Genomic DNA, 17,898 nt, shown 5'->3' with positions numbered 1-17,898 from the left:
GGTCGTGAACCTGGCTCTTCTTGCTGCAAAGGCAAGAACAGGGAATTTAATTAATTATGAATAATGTTACATGACAAAGTTCTTTTGGGTTGAGTTCTTGGGCTTTTCTCCATTTGTCTGCATGTGCTGTGGTTTTCTTCTTCAGTCGGTCCAAACACAATTGAGATCAGTACTAATCCAATGTCTGCACATTAAGAATCACTAAGCATGTCAGACTGACAGCTAACTGTCATTCACAGTGTCAACGTCACACAGATGAAAATGTGTGTGGGAGCTCTTCAATGGAATCTCATCAGCTCAATCATTCAAAACAGCCGTTAACTAAAAGGAAAGAATGAGGGTGCATGCACACACACACACGCACACACGCACACACGCACACACGCACACGCACACGCACACACACACACACACACACACACACACATATAAAGTCAAGTTAGAGGATAACACACAGGAAACGCGCCAATCTACACGTAATATTATCTACCAAGTGTGGACATGGAATCCTGAGAGTGCCGACACCTGAACAAGACCCGGCTGCTGAAGAGGTAAATTTGCTGTTTAGTTCTCTATATTGAAACACTTAGTCTTCCAAATTAGGCCAAATATTTATGTTAAGATATACACTTGTAGTTTTTTTTGGCATTTATGTGGCAAGTTTAGATTCTTGGATAAACTGAATTATTATTATTATTATTATTATTATTATTTATGATGAAGCTTGGACAGGTTTTTTTTTATACCACTGTGGCACTATATCCGCTGGTTTGATTTGAATGAAATTCATTTGTTTTTATTTTATTTACTTATTTTCCTCTCCCTTGTCTTTTTTCCTCAGGTGTTTCCATTTGCCACTCTCCTCGTTTAAACCTGCTTCACTGCCAGTAACCTCTCTGTGCTTTCACACACAGTTTTCAGCTCAAAGTGACCGTGTTCGGGGGACTTGTCTGTGGGGCAGTACAGGATACCGTGGAGACCGTGTCTATGCAGATACATAATCATCCTCTTTTAATTTCACCTCCTGCATTTCCCGCATAATGACTGCCAGGCTGACAGTCACACTCCTGATGGCAGTGAGCCTCTCGCTACCAGGCCTCATCCACAGCTTCCAGCCCCTCTTCACATTTGATGGGAAATCCAGCACTCACCTTCACATCACACAAAGGGCGGTGCTTTGGAAGACGGCTGAAGTCTGTCGGGATATCGCTGCCTCTGAGGGACGAGACTTCAGCCTGACTGTGAGTAGAAAAGCCACACTGACACTGTGCTACATTAATCTACCATTACTTGTTTCTTGGGTCCAAGTTTTCACATTGCTTTTCAGGGTCAACTCCCTTGTGGAATGTGATGCTGAAGAATAAAAATGAATGACTCAGCTGTTGCACTGGGGAGTTTTCCATCAGTTTTCCAAATATGAAAGATAAAATGAAAAATATTTTGTCTCCAGATTGATGACAGCCTGTCAGCTGACAGTGTGCAAAGGGCCTGTTCTTCTACAGGTGGATCTTTCCTCTCGAGTCTCAGGTACCGCGCTTCCATTGCCGAAATGTGTTTCAGCAATGCAAAAGTGGATGTGGTGTTTGCCCTGAGTGAGAAGCACCATTTTGATAGTGAGACCTTCCAGAAGGGACGAGATATAATCACATCAGGTAAAACTTCTTTTTTTTTGTTATGTTTCACACGTTGAAGCGGTTCAAATAAGTGAATTTGCATCCACAAAAAGATGCTGCTTCCTTCTTGATTTGAAGTTGTCATCACACTTTCCATGTAGTTAGTTTACAAAGGTCAGAGTGTAAAGACCAAAAGAGTTTCTCAGGAAGACGGTTAGAAACTGGCACCGGATGGTGGCCTAATCCGTGTTTGAAGTGGGCACCCTTGCAGGTGCCATATGGTTTTATTAACATGGGCCCCACATGGAGAGCCCATGAGGGCAAACACAGGTGGGGGCACCATGAAAACCACAGACAAACCAGCCTGGGAAACCATATTATCAGCATAAATATGGACAATGCTGGCTGGCTTTATTTAAGTAAAGATTTCAATGGTACACATTCCAGACACCAGAGTAAAAGTGACTGAAAAGTCTTCATTTCAATGATGATCATATCTATGGAGGACGGAAAGTGCCTAAATTAAATAAATAAATACACCATTCATTAAATGTCATTCAATAATTAAAATACCAATACAAAAACAAACATAATTATTTAACTATTTCATTAATTATTTCATGGTCCGTGTTGCAGTGCATCATTAATTTATTTCTATTTATACACAAACCACATGTTTGAATTCTAAGTGACTAATTCCTTGCCTCAAATGATCTTAGAACTGCATTCCGGGACACAGAAAAATACTTATTTCCGGTTTATATTTGTTTTGTATATGGCTTTCTCCAGGCATGCGACTTCAGACCAAACCAATGAATTGGACTAGATCAGCATTAGCTCCGCCCACTGACAGATAAAATGAATGATGGACTACAACATGGACCATGAAATAATTAATTAAATAAAGTTAAAAAAAAAAAAGATGTTTTTCTTTACATATAATGAATTGGTATTTTAATTAATTAATGACACATTTAATTAATTATTTAATGGTGTATTTATTTATGATTTATTTATTTTGGCATTTCCGCAGTCCATACATATCAGCTACACATTTTCATTCAAACATAGACCACGTGTACACTGCAGCTTTAGCTTGCGCCTCACTCTCTCTCTGTGTTGTTCCGCTTTCAAGGCGTGGCTGCTGTTAAGTCCAGCGTGAAGTCGGATAACTTTGTTGCAGGGAGATGGATTCTCGGACAAGTCTGTCACACCCTCCAGGTGAGGTTGTGGATTGCTGTAATGGGTGGATAGTGGTGTTTTCGGAACTGACGGGAATGATTCAGATGTTACTGTGAAAAATGTGTCATCTCTTCTATTCTAAGGATTTCTACAGCCACAGTAACTGGGTGGAGCTGGGAAACACGGCTCCTTACGGCGCTCTCATCACACCAGACCAACCTCTTGAGAATCTGGCAGGTGGGATATTGTGTTTCAGGGTGGGGTTGTGGTTTTGGCAGTTTGAAATTCAGTCACGTGCTTTATTGAGAAACAACAAAGCACACTGTCACCTCATCAGTCACCCACCAGTCAAATAAACACCCTCCCTGCTGTGACTCACGCAGATTGCGTACATTTGTCTATTATGACTTTTTTAACAATTTTATTTCAACACAAGTCAGTCAGTGTCCCCAATTGCACTTTCCATTCCAGCTTTTTAACCATGAATCACAGTGTAATATAACATAAATATCAATGTCTCAGGGTAGTATAATTCAAATTACCCTGTTTCCAAGTTAACTACCCATTTAGTCATTCATTTGCTCATTTATTATATTTTGCAGGCTTAAGTGTTCCAACCTGCAGAAACTGTAAAGGACAGAACTGTGCTGACAACATTCTGCCTGACGTGCTGCAGCAGGGGCTTCTCACTTCAGGCTACTTTAATGTCTTCTCCTCAGAAAAGCCTCAAGGTAGCTTGAATGAATTCTCTACATTTGTATATGCTCCGTTATTTTGTAGCACGATGCAAAACATAATATCTCTCTCTGCCGCAAGGTAAATGCAGTCATGGTAGCTTTTTTGACAAGACCAGCAATCGAGACCCAGTTGGGGGCATCAATAAGGATGACGTTGGGTCTAGTCATGGCTCACTTCACCACACAGCAGCTGACTTGGCAGTGAACGCCACTATGGAGCTGCTGGAGGACATCAGACTGGCTGTTGGAGACCAGAACTTCCTGCAGTATGAGCCATTTTGTGAATTTCAAAACAAAACTGGGTCAAATAGGATAAATAACCTGTAATCATTGTCTCTTACAGACTGATGGGTCTCTCCCAATCCTCTGCGCTGTGTTTCATCACCAAAGGCAGTATGTCGGATGACATCGCCACAGTAAAGAGCGTTGCCTTTGGCTTCATCGACAGTAAGAGGGGAACCGAGCAGGAGTTGTGCTTGTCCGAACTACAGGTGTTACTTTTTTTTATTTGTTCTGTGAGGGAGTGACACATCATCACAATGTCACAAAATATAAAGTAATTATTGCCTGACCAAACATATTAGTACATACTGACTTTTTAAAATTCTGGAATAGTCCAAGGTCTAATCATCGGCGTCGGCTGACACTTTTCCAAGCACTGTATACGACTGACAGCTTGCCCTGACTGACTGCGGCTCCACCTGCCTCTGAGATCTTTGTCAGCGAACACGTGCAAATATCTGTATAAATGTGTAAATTTGAATATAAATGTTTCTGTTTCTTCCTCTTCAAGGTGACAGTCTTACAGGTGGTGAAGATTCCGGGAAAGCCTGACAATTTTACATTTACTGTCGATGGTTCATTAAAGGACATTACTGTGTACATCACAGGAGCCTCTTCTCTCACGTTCAAGCTCAGCGGCCCCACAGGTGTTGTTAACGCTCGTGTTATGTTATGGTTTCCTGTATCTCATGATTTTTTTTCCTTTTTAAAAAAATAATAATAATCTGTCTCCTACAGGTTTATCTCAGAGCTCAAGTGAGACCGGCGGTCCTCTGGCGTCTTCCACTGCAAAAGGAAACCTGCGTCGTTTAAGCCTCAACGCTGATAATCAAACAGGGTCATGGCAAATCACGGTGAACTCAAATAGCCCATATTCTGTGAAAGTTGCAGGTCAGTAATATAAAACATGCAAGTAAAGCTTTCGCTTTACTAACTTTCTTTACATTAACCTATTTAGAAAAACTGAAATGTTGTGACTGATGAACCAGGATGGTAAAAATGTGTTTTTCAAAAACCCATATTCTGATTCTGTGGCTCTGAAACTGATTTTAGATTTTAGGTGGGTTTGTGGAATAATGAGGAATCCTAATGTTGAGGATCTAAGTGATCTCGAGGTGGTTGGAATAGCTCTAAGATGCAGGTTGGGGCAAGACCGTAATGTTATGTGTCATAACTGCTGCATTCTGTGATATTTGAAGATGGAGGGAGGGGAAAAAATGTTTATAATGTTTAATTGTTCACCTGTAACCACTTTGAACTCTTGAAAGCTTTGATTTGATTTATTTCTGTGGGTGTATATCAGGTCAGAGTTCAGTGAACTTCCTTTATAACCTTGTGGAAGCACACGAAGGAGTCCATGCAGACTTCAGTCTCAAGGAGGGACGTCCTCTCTCAGGTCTGACCCAGTTTATAATCATCTTTGTCTTTTTACACTTTGTTCTCAGTCTAGAAAGGCATGCATAAATAAAAGATAAATGTATAAATAACATAATGTATTTGTTTATACTTGTGCCTCATAAGACAGACTCTTTATCTGTGTTTACTATGTTCATGTCACAATAATAACATTTAATTTTGTTCTCTTCTCTCTCACAATGTTCAGGCAGTAATGTCAGCCTCATGATCTCTGTGACAGGAAGTGACATAGTAAAGGTCACAGGGGTCACTCTGTTTTCTAGCTCAGGGTCAACGGAGGTGGACGGATCACTACAGGCATGTCTGATTTTACATTGCTTGGATCTGACTATGACACTGGTCTCATTAAATACACAGTGATAATGTTAATCTATGGGAGGTTTTTATGTGTGTACAAGTTGATTTTCTGCTGAACATAAAAAAAATAAAAAGTGCTGAACACAAATCTAGTCCCGTTCGGGCAAAATGAACTCCACGAAAGCTCAAAATCTCTGGATATAAAACAAGTCACTGTTCCGCAGACAGCCGTTTTATATTAAATTGTACATATGCTCAACAACGGCCTTCAGTATTAAAAACTGTTACTGCAATCTCAATTAAATAAAAACATTTAAATGATCCTAAAATATTGTATGTCACATTTCCACCAGCAATATCTATGAAAGAGTGAGAGAGCAGTAGCTAAACTCCTCCATTTTCAGTCGCTCTAGTTTAGATAAACAAAAGCTGCGGATACCTGCTTCGGGAAAAAAATAAAACAGGTGAAGACTCAAGTCTGCGAGTGAGTCCGGCATGAAATTGTGGGATATAATGACGACGTGATTCTGAGAAGTTAATTTAGTATACTGCAGTTGACTCTTGTGACAAAGAATGTTTCTGTCCACCACAGGCGTTGGGAGGGGGCAACTTCTTTGTGACATTCACTGGAATCCCAGCAGGTGAATTTGTGGTTCTTCTTAAAGGGGAGGACAGCAACTCCGCCACCAGGTCAACAACCACCAGTTTCCAGAGACAAGCCTCCACTCGGATCAAGACCTCCAGCATTTCTGTTACTGTGAGCAAGTTCTGTTACGTGCATCAATTTATCACTGCTTTGCTCCAGCATTTATAACGTTAAGGGTTTGTGCTTTCGTGGTGACAACAAACCTTTCTTTACACGTGTTTTCTTTTATCTTTTGCTACTTATCAATATAATAAGAACATACCATATCCTTAGATTTCTTACACTCTTTCTTCCTCTACTTTTCCAGACCCAAGTCACCAACATAAACGTAGAACCGGGCTCCACCATCTCCATCCCCTTCACAGTTGCCGCAACCTCCAATGGGGTCGTCAATGACTCCGCAACGGGAACGTTCACACTACGAGCCATCAATGACCGCAGCTATGCTTCCACTTCACCCAGCACAGTCACTGTAGCGGCAGGAAGCGGAGGCGCGGCCAGCGGCACAGTGACCTTGACGGTGCCGAGCAGTGCTGCATCCGGGACTGGCGTGACCCTCAGCATTGAGGCGGAGAACACGGCTGACGGTGACATCAACTACGCTGTTGTCAGGTTCTCTGTGACTGCTAAGGTGAGAGAAAGTTCTGTTTTAATTTGATTAATCACTGAACCTATTTGGTTGATTTTAGCACGTCAGCAACAGGCGGAGACAGAACGTGAAAGCGGGTTTTCGACTCATGGCAGCGACAGCTACTCTGCTGGCATCTTATATGTTAAAGAGTTTGAGGCCCTTTAAAGGTAGGATTGGAGATCCTGCAAAAACAGTTAGAGCAGGCTACACTTTGAATTCAAATGCCCCTTTCTTCAGACTTCCCTCCAATGAATTGGTTACAATCGAGGTGTGAAGATGATTTTAAGCAATACAGTAAAAAATGCTCCGCGAAATAATCTCCCACCCCATCTTTGAATGAAAAGTTACTGTATTTTGGGAGTTTTCTGGCTGGACCATTGTTAGAGCCAGTATTTTAATGTTACCTTTATCTCCATCGTGCTTTGAGGTCACAGGTCATGAAATGATTTGATCTAGTTTGGTTATTTTTCTCGGCGATTCCTCATTCATATTACCTCACCCTGCTGGCCTCTGTTTCCGTGTGTCCAGGTGACAGACTTTAGTCGCCCTGTGTGTCAGGAAGTCAGAACAACGTCCAACTGCTCATCCTCTGTGTCGTCCTGCTCTTCCTCCCAGTGGGAATTTGTGGCTAGTTTCACCGACGGCGTAAACGGCACTGGCATTGAGAACGTCAACATACGCAAAGGGAACGGTACATTAAGTAGAAAAACAACAGCTGGGGAAGGGGGAGAGGAGATTACGGTGGTTACCTTCAGCACCTCCTGCTGCAAACAGACTGTTGAGCTGACTGCTATTGACAAAGTTGGAAATGTGGCGACCTGTGTGGGACAGGTTAGAGTCAAAGAAATGACTACAGCCGCACGTGCACCTGCAAATAGGATTGTAGCTAACACAGCAGCAGGAGGGCACACTTGGAGCTTATCATACCGTTTGTGGATCATAGTTGCAGTTTCTCTGCTTTGGAATTGAAAATATTGTGGAGATATCCCGTGAATCATATGAATAATGTCGGTCTTGAAAAGATGCATCACTCAGTAAATAAAGTGGCCCATATTGGCCTTTAGTGATATCCAAACGATGTATTCCCAAAAATGGATATAGGCAGCAGCCCCAGTATCAGCCAGATTCTAGTAAAATAAAATAAGTAAAATAAAATAAAATAAAATGTAGTAGTTTTTCCACAGATTACTACTACTTTATAGTGGTATAAGTGGTTATAGTAGTGTTGAAGTTACTTTAATGCAGCCTCAATGGCCCCAGCTTTTCAAAAAAGTGATTATTTACAAGTGTTTTCAATGAATAATTAATGTGTACTTCGGTGGCAAGATTTTGTTATAGGGCTGTTTATGGACATGTTAATGTTTTGTTTTACAGGTGCAGTGGTAATAATGATGATGATAAGCAATAAAGTGTATTTTAAATGCAGGTCTTTAACTGGTCATTTCCTTCTACTTTCACCATTGCTGGTAAATCTACATGGTATATGACTTTATAATTCTGTTTACCCATCTACGAAATAAAAAAAAAATGCAATAAAAACTCATCTCAAGATGAGAGATCACAAAGTTGAGAGCTCACAATGAGCGAAAGGCGGAAGCTGCAAAACGCACACTGCGGTTTTCATTGACAAAAAAAATAACACGGTTCCAATAACTAGTAAAGTTTAATTGTCTATTTCAGAAAAAAGAAACAATAATTACAACAAAGAGTCTAATTCACCTCAGAGGGCAATAAAAATATAACAAATACAACAATAGTTAAAAGTGGAAGAACTAAGAGCAACGTCCAGAAGCCCATCAAAACAGGATTATGGAAAAAAAGAGGAACAATCAAAAATCACAACCAGTTCTCCAGCTAACTCAGCCATCCTGGATGGAAGGCACCAGTTATCAGAAGACAGCATGACAGCCTGGCCCAATGCATCGGGGCGGAAAGGGGGAATACAAAATCAAAGTACAGCAGGTTTACTACAAGAAAAGAAACAACAAAAAGGCCAAATACCTTTTACTTAATATGGCAAGTAAACGTCAAAGCAGCCACCCAACTGAAAAGAAAAGCTTCATTTTGTTTTAGAATGTGTACAAATAATTTTTGCCTTGCAAAGGTACCGAAGCAAATGGAGTCAAAAGTATGCCACTACACTGAGGAGTCTTGAGACTCGATTGGGGGGAAAAAGGAAAATGAACTGATTTCAGTATTTTCAATAATGACAATGTCATAGATACGTTCTCGCATTGCTCCTGAAGTAAAACAAACCTTTAAATTGTGTCCGTGAAGATGCCGCACTAAATAATATCCTTCTCTGTTGAAGTCCACATCCAAGAAACCTACTCTATTAGATATCAATAACAGTATTTACAATACCTTATGTTACTCTATTAAACAGAGCAGAGCTTAATGTTACACAATTTAACATTTTGTATTATTTTCAGAAGCCCATGGGAGATCAAACCTATCCCTGGATCTCTGTGTTCCTGACAAGAGAGATGGTCAATACCAGAGTCATTATTGTGTATAATCTATAAATAATAGATCAATACAGTGGGCCACATGCTGGTAGACAACATTTCTATCCTAAAAAAGGCAAACACAAAGCTACAGTTACAGATAAATAGCTACAGTTCTTTTAGTAATTATTTTTATTATTTTTTTTAACAAAAGGCAAGTGAGAAACTGTACATATTAACAATATTTTATGGCAAGACCAGTGAGGCCACTTTCTCTGACCTGCTCTCTTCAAATCACGATGCTGTATTACAGAACTTTGGTCCACCAAACCCAACAAGACTGCAATGTAACACATTCCTTCATTGTCAAATAAAGTGTCAAAGACGGAAAAGTGCAAAATGCATTTGCGCGGTAAAGTTAGAAGTAACTGGCCTGAATAGTAGAACATAAAATGACGCGTTTCCTTAAAAAGTAATATCAAGTTAGCCCTGTTACTTGAAAGTCTGATGACATTGTTTGATATGATTGTTTTTGATCTGATTCACGTTGCAGTTAGGCTGTTTGTGTGGCTGTCGCCCACTTTTAATAATAGGTTAATTTGCCACGTTTGAGCTAGAAAACAGACAAAAGTTAATGTGATGGAGTTTCGTGTTTCGCTGAAATATACGAGATTTTAGTTGACACATATGGAGATGACAATACAGTTGATGGATGCAGAGGCACTGAGTTGAAAGAGTCTGTCGGCCTACAGCATATTCTCTGGGCATGCTTACATTTCACTCAAAATCTCCTTTTTAAATGAAACAAAATTAGTACAGAGCTTCACTACTTTCAAACAGTTACTAAATAAACTGTACCAATCCAGCCATTTATAGTCTATATACATATATACTTACCATAATATGTATATATGTTATGATCATTCCATGCAGCATATAGAAACCCTTTCTTTGAATCATTGTTGAATGGGGAAAAAAGAGGAGTTTTCCATCCAAACTACGTTCTGTCACCATGATTTGTTTCTCCTTTAGGCTCCATGGTAGAAAGTATACGAGTACACTGCAAAGAATGTTCTCATTTAAAAAAAATAAAATAAAAAAAAATATCAGCAATCCTGCAAATGCTATGTAGCTAACATAGCACACAGTCAAGTCAGCTTGACGCATGTGCCCTCCTTCTCAAATTAGCCGTCGGGTTTTTGTCACCTCCACTGTGCACTACGATGGCCTTATTCCTACACGTGACGTTTATGTGATTGAAGTGATTGAACAAAATTGGATCACATTTATGTCACATGACGTGTCCAGCATTAACTTCAGGCAACATGAGTTTTCTTTAGTACCCTGACCACTCAAGTCAAGTTCGTCAAGAGTAAGATATATGCAGTATTAAAACCGGAGTTTTAAGAAATTTTAGAACTATTTACCAGTCATGCCAAAACCATGCACGCAGATTTAATATCAGTTTGACTTAAATGTTACTGCTTATATGCAAATGCTTCAAGGATAATAATGTGTAAACATTCTAACAGTTAAGTAGATTAATATAGTCATACAATATTTGTATTGTAATATTTGTGGAGGTATAAAAGGCGGCTGTTTGGCAATAAGCAGGGAGAGAACAGTATTATCCCTGCTTTTGGAGTGTGAGCCAGGTAGAGTCCGGGAGACCTGAGGTGTAAAATCTCTCAAAATCTATGTACTGATTGTACTGATTGTACTGATCTTGCATCTCAAGTATATTCTGAGTTTGGGATGGAAAATGATTACGACAGTCTGATCCACAGGCCACTTTGAATGCCTCTGGACACAGTAGATTCATGAGGGCACTTGGCTTTCTAGTTTAACATAATAGGTCTACTGTGCTAGTCTGTGTCATTTATGTCACTTTTAGTTTCCAATGTGTGTCGTTCATTTGCACACACTGTCAAACTCATAAACACCACTGGCCCAGTGGTGCTAAGGCAACTACTTCATAGTTCGATAGCACAAAAGCAATCAGCTCATTTCATTGGAGAAACATAACTGAGGAAATGATGAAAATTCACTTCATATAACATAAGGTACAGCCACTCACCCAAAATAATATCAGATGGTCTTTGTTTTGATTAGACATCATAGGTGGTCCGTTACGATAGCTTACTCAACGTGTCATAGTGGCTGAAACTACAGCTGCCCGGACGGTATCAACTAAACGGATTAGGATTTCTATACTCAAGATTATGAAAAATCACTGGCTATGTCTGGCAAACTTGAATGTTTGGGCACTGGTGTTTGGAGGTTTGTCATTGGCTCCTAAGACAGTGGGGTTGAGTGGGATAAGCTGGGGTGTAATGGTGTCCCAAGGCTCCGTTTACTGTTCATCTATCTCAGCAAGGTCAGAGTTGGAGGAAGGTGGTGTGGATGTTTGGATGTGGTTTGACACGGGTCGCGGGCTCAAAGCAGAGCCCTGAGGAGCGCCACTTGGAACAGGTTCAGGAAGGGTCAGGGTTTCCGGAGCAGACTTTTTGCGGGGACGGTCCTTGGGGACAGAGAGGGACTCGGGTGCATCAGTGCACATGGGGGTAGAGGGGGCGCTGGCAGGGCCATTGAGGGCAAAGGAGGACAAGGGTGTCTCACTGATGGAGATGGACGGGGGGAACATCCCGATCTTCTGGTTGGTGGCCTCCTGTATGGTCCGCTCAAACTCTCTCACTTCATCCATTGTCATGTCTGAATTGGAAAGAAATCAATTAAGGAAAGCAATTTTGACAGACACATGAGGGAAACAACACAAACTGGAGATTACCATAATCTGCCACAGGCGTACCCAGAAAAACACAGACTTATCATATTCTTAACATAATGAATGACATATTATGTACACATTGACTTAATCTGGGCCTGAAGTCACAGTGCTTAAAACAATTGGAGAGAGGGCGAGCAATGGAGTAAAGGAACAATGAAAAAAGACACATACACTTCCTTTGTCATGGATCTCTATGTCATCCAGTGAAGATGAGTTTGTTGTGGAATGTTCTTGCCCCTCAAGGCAAACCTTAATGTTGGTTTTCTCATGCATTGATTTCTCGTAATCCCGCACATCATCCAAAGTCATATCTGGAAGAAGGGGGAAGGACATGTGGAACGAAGTTTGAAATGTTGGTCACTCCTCTGCAAAGGCACTCCAGTTGACAGGTGGGGGAGGAGACGGTTTGGTGGCAAAACATGCTCTGTGAGTTTTTACCGGATGTTAGACGGTTAGGTTAAAAGTAAGAGTGCTTGCTTCCCAGGATGCAGAAGATCTACAGAAGACAAGACTAATCTGACCCACACCATGAAGGAGGAAAGGAAGGATGAGGTCAAGGAACTGGCAAGATTGAAAAAAAAAAAAAGCATCCACAATCCACACCAAAAGACGTAGATGGAACATTGGAAGCGGAAAAGAGGCAATATTGGCAATTAAGGGTTCACCTATTCAACGGGCAAAACCATTCACCATTCATTCAAATAAGACAATTAAGAAAGGAAGGATCCAGGCTGGTTGGTGCAAGGGATGGTGGTTTACGGAAAAGACAGGAGAGAAATGTTTCATGACAAAGGCAATGGGCTTGTCATCGCTACGTGCAAAAATGCTGCAGCCACTTGTGAATGCAAACAAGGCTGCCTCTTGTGCAACCAGACAGAGGCAGCTTTCATGTTTCCTCAAGTGCAAAGACTTACATTTCCAATTAATCCATGTATTTAACTGGTTTGGACAACATGGTTTGGTATATGATATGTTTACCTTCAAGAGTTATGAGTCCTCTCTACTTTCTTTATCATGAAACATTCAAGACCACTAGGAAACTAGAGTGCAGTGTTTGTTATTAGTTGGTTAGTGCTGACACCAAGAGGATCCATGCCATAGGGCAGTGAGCAGGACTGGCAGGGACATAAGAGTTTGATGCAGGTGGAGTGATTTTTCATGCAAACTTTACAGTAATATAAATAAACAGTAATCACACAACAGCAATATACAGTATATGGGCAACTCTGACTAAAGGCAATCTGAATTGTGTATTTGTTACATGTTAGAATACTTTTAACTACAACAATAATGCAGAAACCATTCAAGTTCATTTCACTTATCGTTCGGGTAAGTAATGTGACTGTTGATATGTGGACTAAACATTTCCCTTAAGTGCTCCTTCAGAAGCCATCCCTCTATTACAAGTTCTATTTATAAATTGCTCCACAACAGACAGGTGGCCCACCCTTAGCACAATACTGTTTATCACCCTTTGCTGTTATCTTGTTGATTGGGTTACGATCACTTACTCCCAAGTTGAAGCTAATTTCTCTTCTTTTAACTTTCCACTGACTAAATTGTTGACTGAAAATGGCTGTGACTTAGCCGTGGCATGTAAACAGCGGGACTGCGGCTTACCAATCCATTCATCCACCCATGCAAACGCTTGTCTGTGTCCCAGCAGCAGCACATCACGAATCACCTATGACACAAAGAAGAACAGTTAATAACACAAGCACTTTTAGGCTTCTTTTCTTCTTCTTTTTTTTTTGCTTTTGGATGCTATCATGTGTAAAATGAAGTGACCTCTCCCATCTATGACCTCTCACCTTGTGAACAAATTGCTCCACTCTTGTCTGCAGACCCCACACCTCAAACTTGACAGTGACCAGTTTGTACGAGCACATGATGGGGTTGTGGGTGTCTCTCCAGCCCTCCTGAAGGATCCCCCGTGACGTCTTCTCTGATTTGAAATACCGCAAGTCCTGCAATGAGGGAGCATGAACGCGAGTGTTTAATACTGCCATAATTAATCCAAACCTTCAGGCGTCGTTGTTTCTGCGCCCCAGTGGAGACAGACTTGAGGGAGGGCCTAAAATTAGTTGCATGACTGAGCGCCAGTATTAAACACCATTCGCATTATCCCTCTGGTCCTAGGAGAGTCTCTATCCAGGCTCATTAGAACCGAGGCAATCTGTTATCAAACAGCTATGAAGAAAATTACCAGCTCTCTCACTTCAAAGACTCTGAAGTATGAAAAGGTTTTCAGACTGCAGATGAACGGTGGGCGAGACGGGAGACGCATATCAAGCAAGTGCAGCTGCAAAACAAGTGGAATCGAGGTTTCTCAATTCCCCGATGTTTGCACGAGAGCAAGTGTTTGGGCTTCAACAACAAATCCAACCGATAATAACACAATCACAATAACACCAAGTGTGCTCGTCTTTTGTTTGTGAAAATCATCCCTGGACAATTACAGCATGTAAAACACTTTCAAGACAGAAAAACATCCGAGGAAGCTCAAACTTAAATCACACACTACTGCACAGTCACACATTATATTTACTTAAAACGTAACAGACACGTGCATCTAAATTAAAAACTAATACACAAACCTACTCACCTCAGACTCTTTATAGTAGCGCTCAGGGATCTCATCGTAGGCGATGTCTACAAAGCACACCTCCCTCTCCTGATCCTTCAGCTCTGTGTCGAAGATCTGAAAGCAAAAATATTTCATATGTTTGGCTATCAATCAAAGCTTCCAACTTGGCAGGTGACTTACAAAAGGCACCGGTGTGTGCAGTGCCAATGTTAACGCTGTTCAGATAAGAAATGTCGGAGATGTTCTGCTCACAAGGATAATAATAATGCACTCATCGTTTGGAAAAGCCACAAAAGTGTAATTCCCTACACAAACGTTAGGGGGTGCTCTATGTCCATGTCTCCAGTTTGTTGCCAGCTAAACTATACAGTGCTGAAAGCAATCAGTGTGTCACATGCATATTGTTTCTTTTTTTTTAATATTATTATTTTCTATCTACATATCGGTCCATTATTACAATCCCAGGGTCACAGCTCCTTTTCCTTGCGTGTGTATGTGTCTGCATGCGAGTGGTTTGCAAGTGTGTATGCTTGGGTGAATGTGTGTGTGTGTGTGCGTGCGTGTGTGTGAGTGAGAGTGTGAGAGTCTAGGCGGATCCTGGAAGCGGATTGGTCGTGTACACAGGAGGTTCCAGTATAAGAGGCCTGACCGTCCCAGCTGCAGTGGACTCCCCTTAAACCACTCACAGTCAAACTGCCAGCAGACATTTTGTGCTTGTTTTGAATACACTTTTAAAGTAGATGGGGAGAGGGAGTCGCCACGTTCATGATGCGATCAGGTTTTCCCCTAGGCATGGTCCGACACACACACACACACACACACACACACAAAACAGCAGACTGACACAGGAAAAAAGGGTGACATATGTTTGCATTTACAGTGAAGTCGGTCATTATAAATGTCACACGCTTCATTTGAGAGATTCCTCATTAACTCAACTAAAGGCTTGTTACAAGAGGATTAAACAAAGTGCAAAGGTTTTTTTATACATTGCTCCTCAAAGGGGGCCGTCTCTATTTTGGAAAATCAGAAATTCTTTCCCCAGTAGGCAGGAGCAGCTTTTCAGAAGCTGACAGCTGATTGAAATGATTTGAAGTAAGACTATGACTCTGCAGGGTGTCATCCTGTGCCATGGCCCCACTTTCTGATGCAAGCCGATTCAAGACCCAGGTATTATACTCGATATATCCTGGATATATAAACAGCATGGCGAACACAGCCATTTGCTGCCCGCAGTACACAAATTCCCCCTCTTTGCAGAAAAACACAACTTTTAAATTCACTTTCCTTTTTCTCTCATCTTCTCTTCTCATCATATTCTGCCTTTTTACAGCGCAGATGTGCAGGCACAGTGAGACTGATATGTCAGCATGTATAAAAGCCACCAAGCGACACGAATGGAGACTGAGATAAAGAAAGAAGGAGAGGGGCAGAGATGGATGAGAAAAGAAAGTGATGAGTTCAACAATAAAGAAAGAGAGGAGGAAAAAAGATAAGAATGACAGAGGAACCCTGGGTTAGTTTGATCAGACGTAAGAAAGAAAGGGACACAAATCTGTGGTAAGCATGTACGCATCACTTTGCAAAATTAAACACGAGTGCACGGTCTAATTGGATGAATTCTGGTAGTCAGTTAATAAATGACTTTCAAGCAAAGCGAAGCTGAAATGGCGGTAATGTGGTAAAATTAGAGAAGCAGAAATAATTTATGCTTGGGGAAAATGAGACAACACCTTTGAATGACTTCTCCGTTGATTATAATGGACACTAATGATGCCAGAAGTGGTTAGTAGAGTGACTGGGTGAAATGAAGACAAAAACAATGCCACAACCAGTAACAGATGTGCTCTTCTTTCCATGTGTACGTGTACCTCTTAGGAACATGTCTGGTAATTTCTGTCCAAAAATGACCCCAAAAGATGAATTTGTCACAGCACAAACAACGCAAACAAAGCACATTCATTATGTGCTTAATTGCAATCATTAACTGACTATAATTAGACAGACGTCTGCTTCGGCGGGATATTGTATGCAAATAAATTGTTAGCTTTTTTTGACAGTGCACTTAAAATAGAAAACTAAATGATTCAAGAGAGTAACGAGTGACTTTCTTTCCTCATATCTGAAGTCTGTACCAGATATGTTCTTCTTTCTCTTACGCTCACTCAGTGACATGACAGATGCATCTCTGCTCAGATCCTCGGGCCTCCGAAACTGTCAGTTTCAACCAAACATAATAACATAATCAAACACACACAAGCGTTGTTTCTTCTTTTGTCCACGAAGTGCATTCGCTCAAGGAGACTTCTGCTCTTTAAATAGAATAATACAGTCTTTCATGTGATGCCCTGTCATGTCAAATAAAAACAAGCATGAGTCTAAAACGTCACTGCATGTTTAAAGCACACCGACAGTCCATTTATGTCGCTTTCTGCAATTTAGTCCAAGGCAACTATTCTCCCTATAGTCTGAAGCGAAATACAGACTCTTGGGGTTGGAAAAACAAAAGTGCAAAGACAAACGGCCCATCGAACAAGTAGAGCGGTTTTTGGAAGACTCTCTGGGCTCTTGGATACTTGGCACTGAGATGTGTTGGGAGTGAATGCAAGGTGCTGTGAGTTGCCAAATCCTCCGGGAGGATTTTAGACACGTAGTTTTTGTGGAGGGCGTTTTCTACCATATGTCTGCTATGTGATATTTCACTTCATATATTTCTGTACGGACAGCACTGATACATTAAGCTGAGAGACTTGTGTGGGAGCTACAGCCTGACTGATTCATTGACTGTGACTATGAGCTAATATACCAAATTGATACCCAATGTATATCAAGAAAATGAAAGGGTGGCAACAAGGTACTTTTGAGTAAGTCTATAAGGTAAAATCACTCGCTGAAAAGACAGAATAGAATACATTACGTAAAGTATATATTTGTTATAAGTATATATAAAAATCAAGCATGGGTCAGGTAATACCAGTTATGGGACAGTACTGCCACCAACACCTGAGCCAAATCTACTTAAAGGAATACTTCACCTACTTGCATTTACTTGCATCTTTGTATTATTAGAATATGGGTAGTATTTTTGAAAAATTGTGCTTCCCAACCTCAGTATACCCTGAGTCGAGAAATATTTTCCTTCTTTTTTTGTTACGTGCCCACCAGTGATACTTGGTCCGAGGCTTGAAACGGCAACACTAATTCCGCACTTTTTAGACCCACTCGTAGGGGAACGGGACCTCACTCCCAGAACAGTGTCCGCCATCTTTGCT

At 41.0% G+C, this 17,898-nt stretch overlaps 2 protein-coding genes across 4 annotated transcripts in view; one reads left to right on the top strand and one right to left on the bottom strand.

Annotated features, from left to right (window-relative positions):
• The first annotated feature begins 436 nt into the window (after window positions 1–436).
• Window positions 437–8,208, top strand: LOC122771136 (von Willebrand factor A domain-containing protein 7-like). Its single transcript, XM_044028506.1, has 15 exons — window positions 437–551; window positions 915–1,241; window positions 1,451–1,652; window positions 2,749–2,834; window positions 2,939–3,032; window positions 3,398–3,526; window positions 3,612–3,798; window positions 3,876–4,023; window positions 4,326–4,461; window positions 4,553–4,705; window positions 5,118–5,210; window positions 5,418–5,527; window positions 6,120–6,284; window positions 6,481–6,804; window positions 7,333–8,208. Exons 2-15 carry the CDS (start codon window positions 1,041–1,043, stop codon window positions 7,771–7,773), a joined length of 2,469 nt encoding a protein of 822 aa, XP_043884441.1. The 5' UTR covers window positions 437–551; window positions 915–1,040; the 3' UTR covers window positions 7,774–8,208.
• Window positions 8,209–8,448: 240 nt separating this feature from the next.
• Window positions 8,449–17,898, bottom strand: part of LOC122771138 (cytoplasmic phosphatidylinositol transfer protein 1-like) — a 59,868-nt gene continuing 50,418 nt past the window's right edge. The window contains exons 6-10 of one of the 3 annotated variants that reach the window (XM_044028509.1): window positions 14,645–14,740; window positions 13,851–14,006; window positions 13,660–13,723; window positions 12,211–12,350; window positions 8,449–11,963 (exon numbers count right to left, since the gene is read on the bottom strand). In XM_044028509.1, the coding sequence (XP_043884444.1) occupies window positions 11,958–11,963; window positions 12,211–12,350; window positions 13,660–13,723; window positions 13,851–14,006; window positions 14,645–14,740 (462 nt within the window). In that variant the 3' untranslated portion in view covers window positions 8,449–11,957. The other 2 variants (XM_044028507.1, XM_044028508.1) reach the window with 2 other exon arrangements.

This window comes from Solea senegalensis, linkage group LG6 (assembly GCF_019176455.1).
Source record: "Solea senegalensis isolate Sse05_10M linkage group LG6, IFAPA_SoseM_1, whole genome shotgun sequence".
NCBI classification, from domain to species: Eukaryota; Metazoa; Chordata; class Actinopteri; order Pleuronectiformes; family Soleidae; genus Solea; species Solea senegalensis.
Note: the sequence above shows the minus strand (reverse complement) of the source record. Positions and strands in the feature narration are given on the sequence as shown.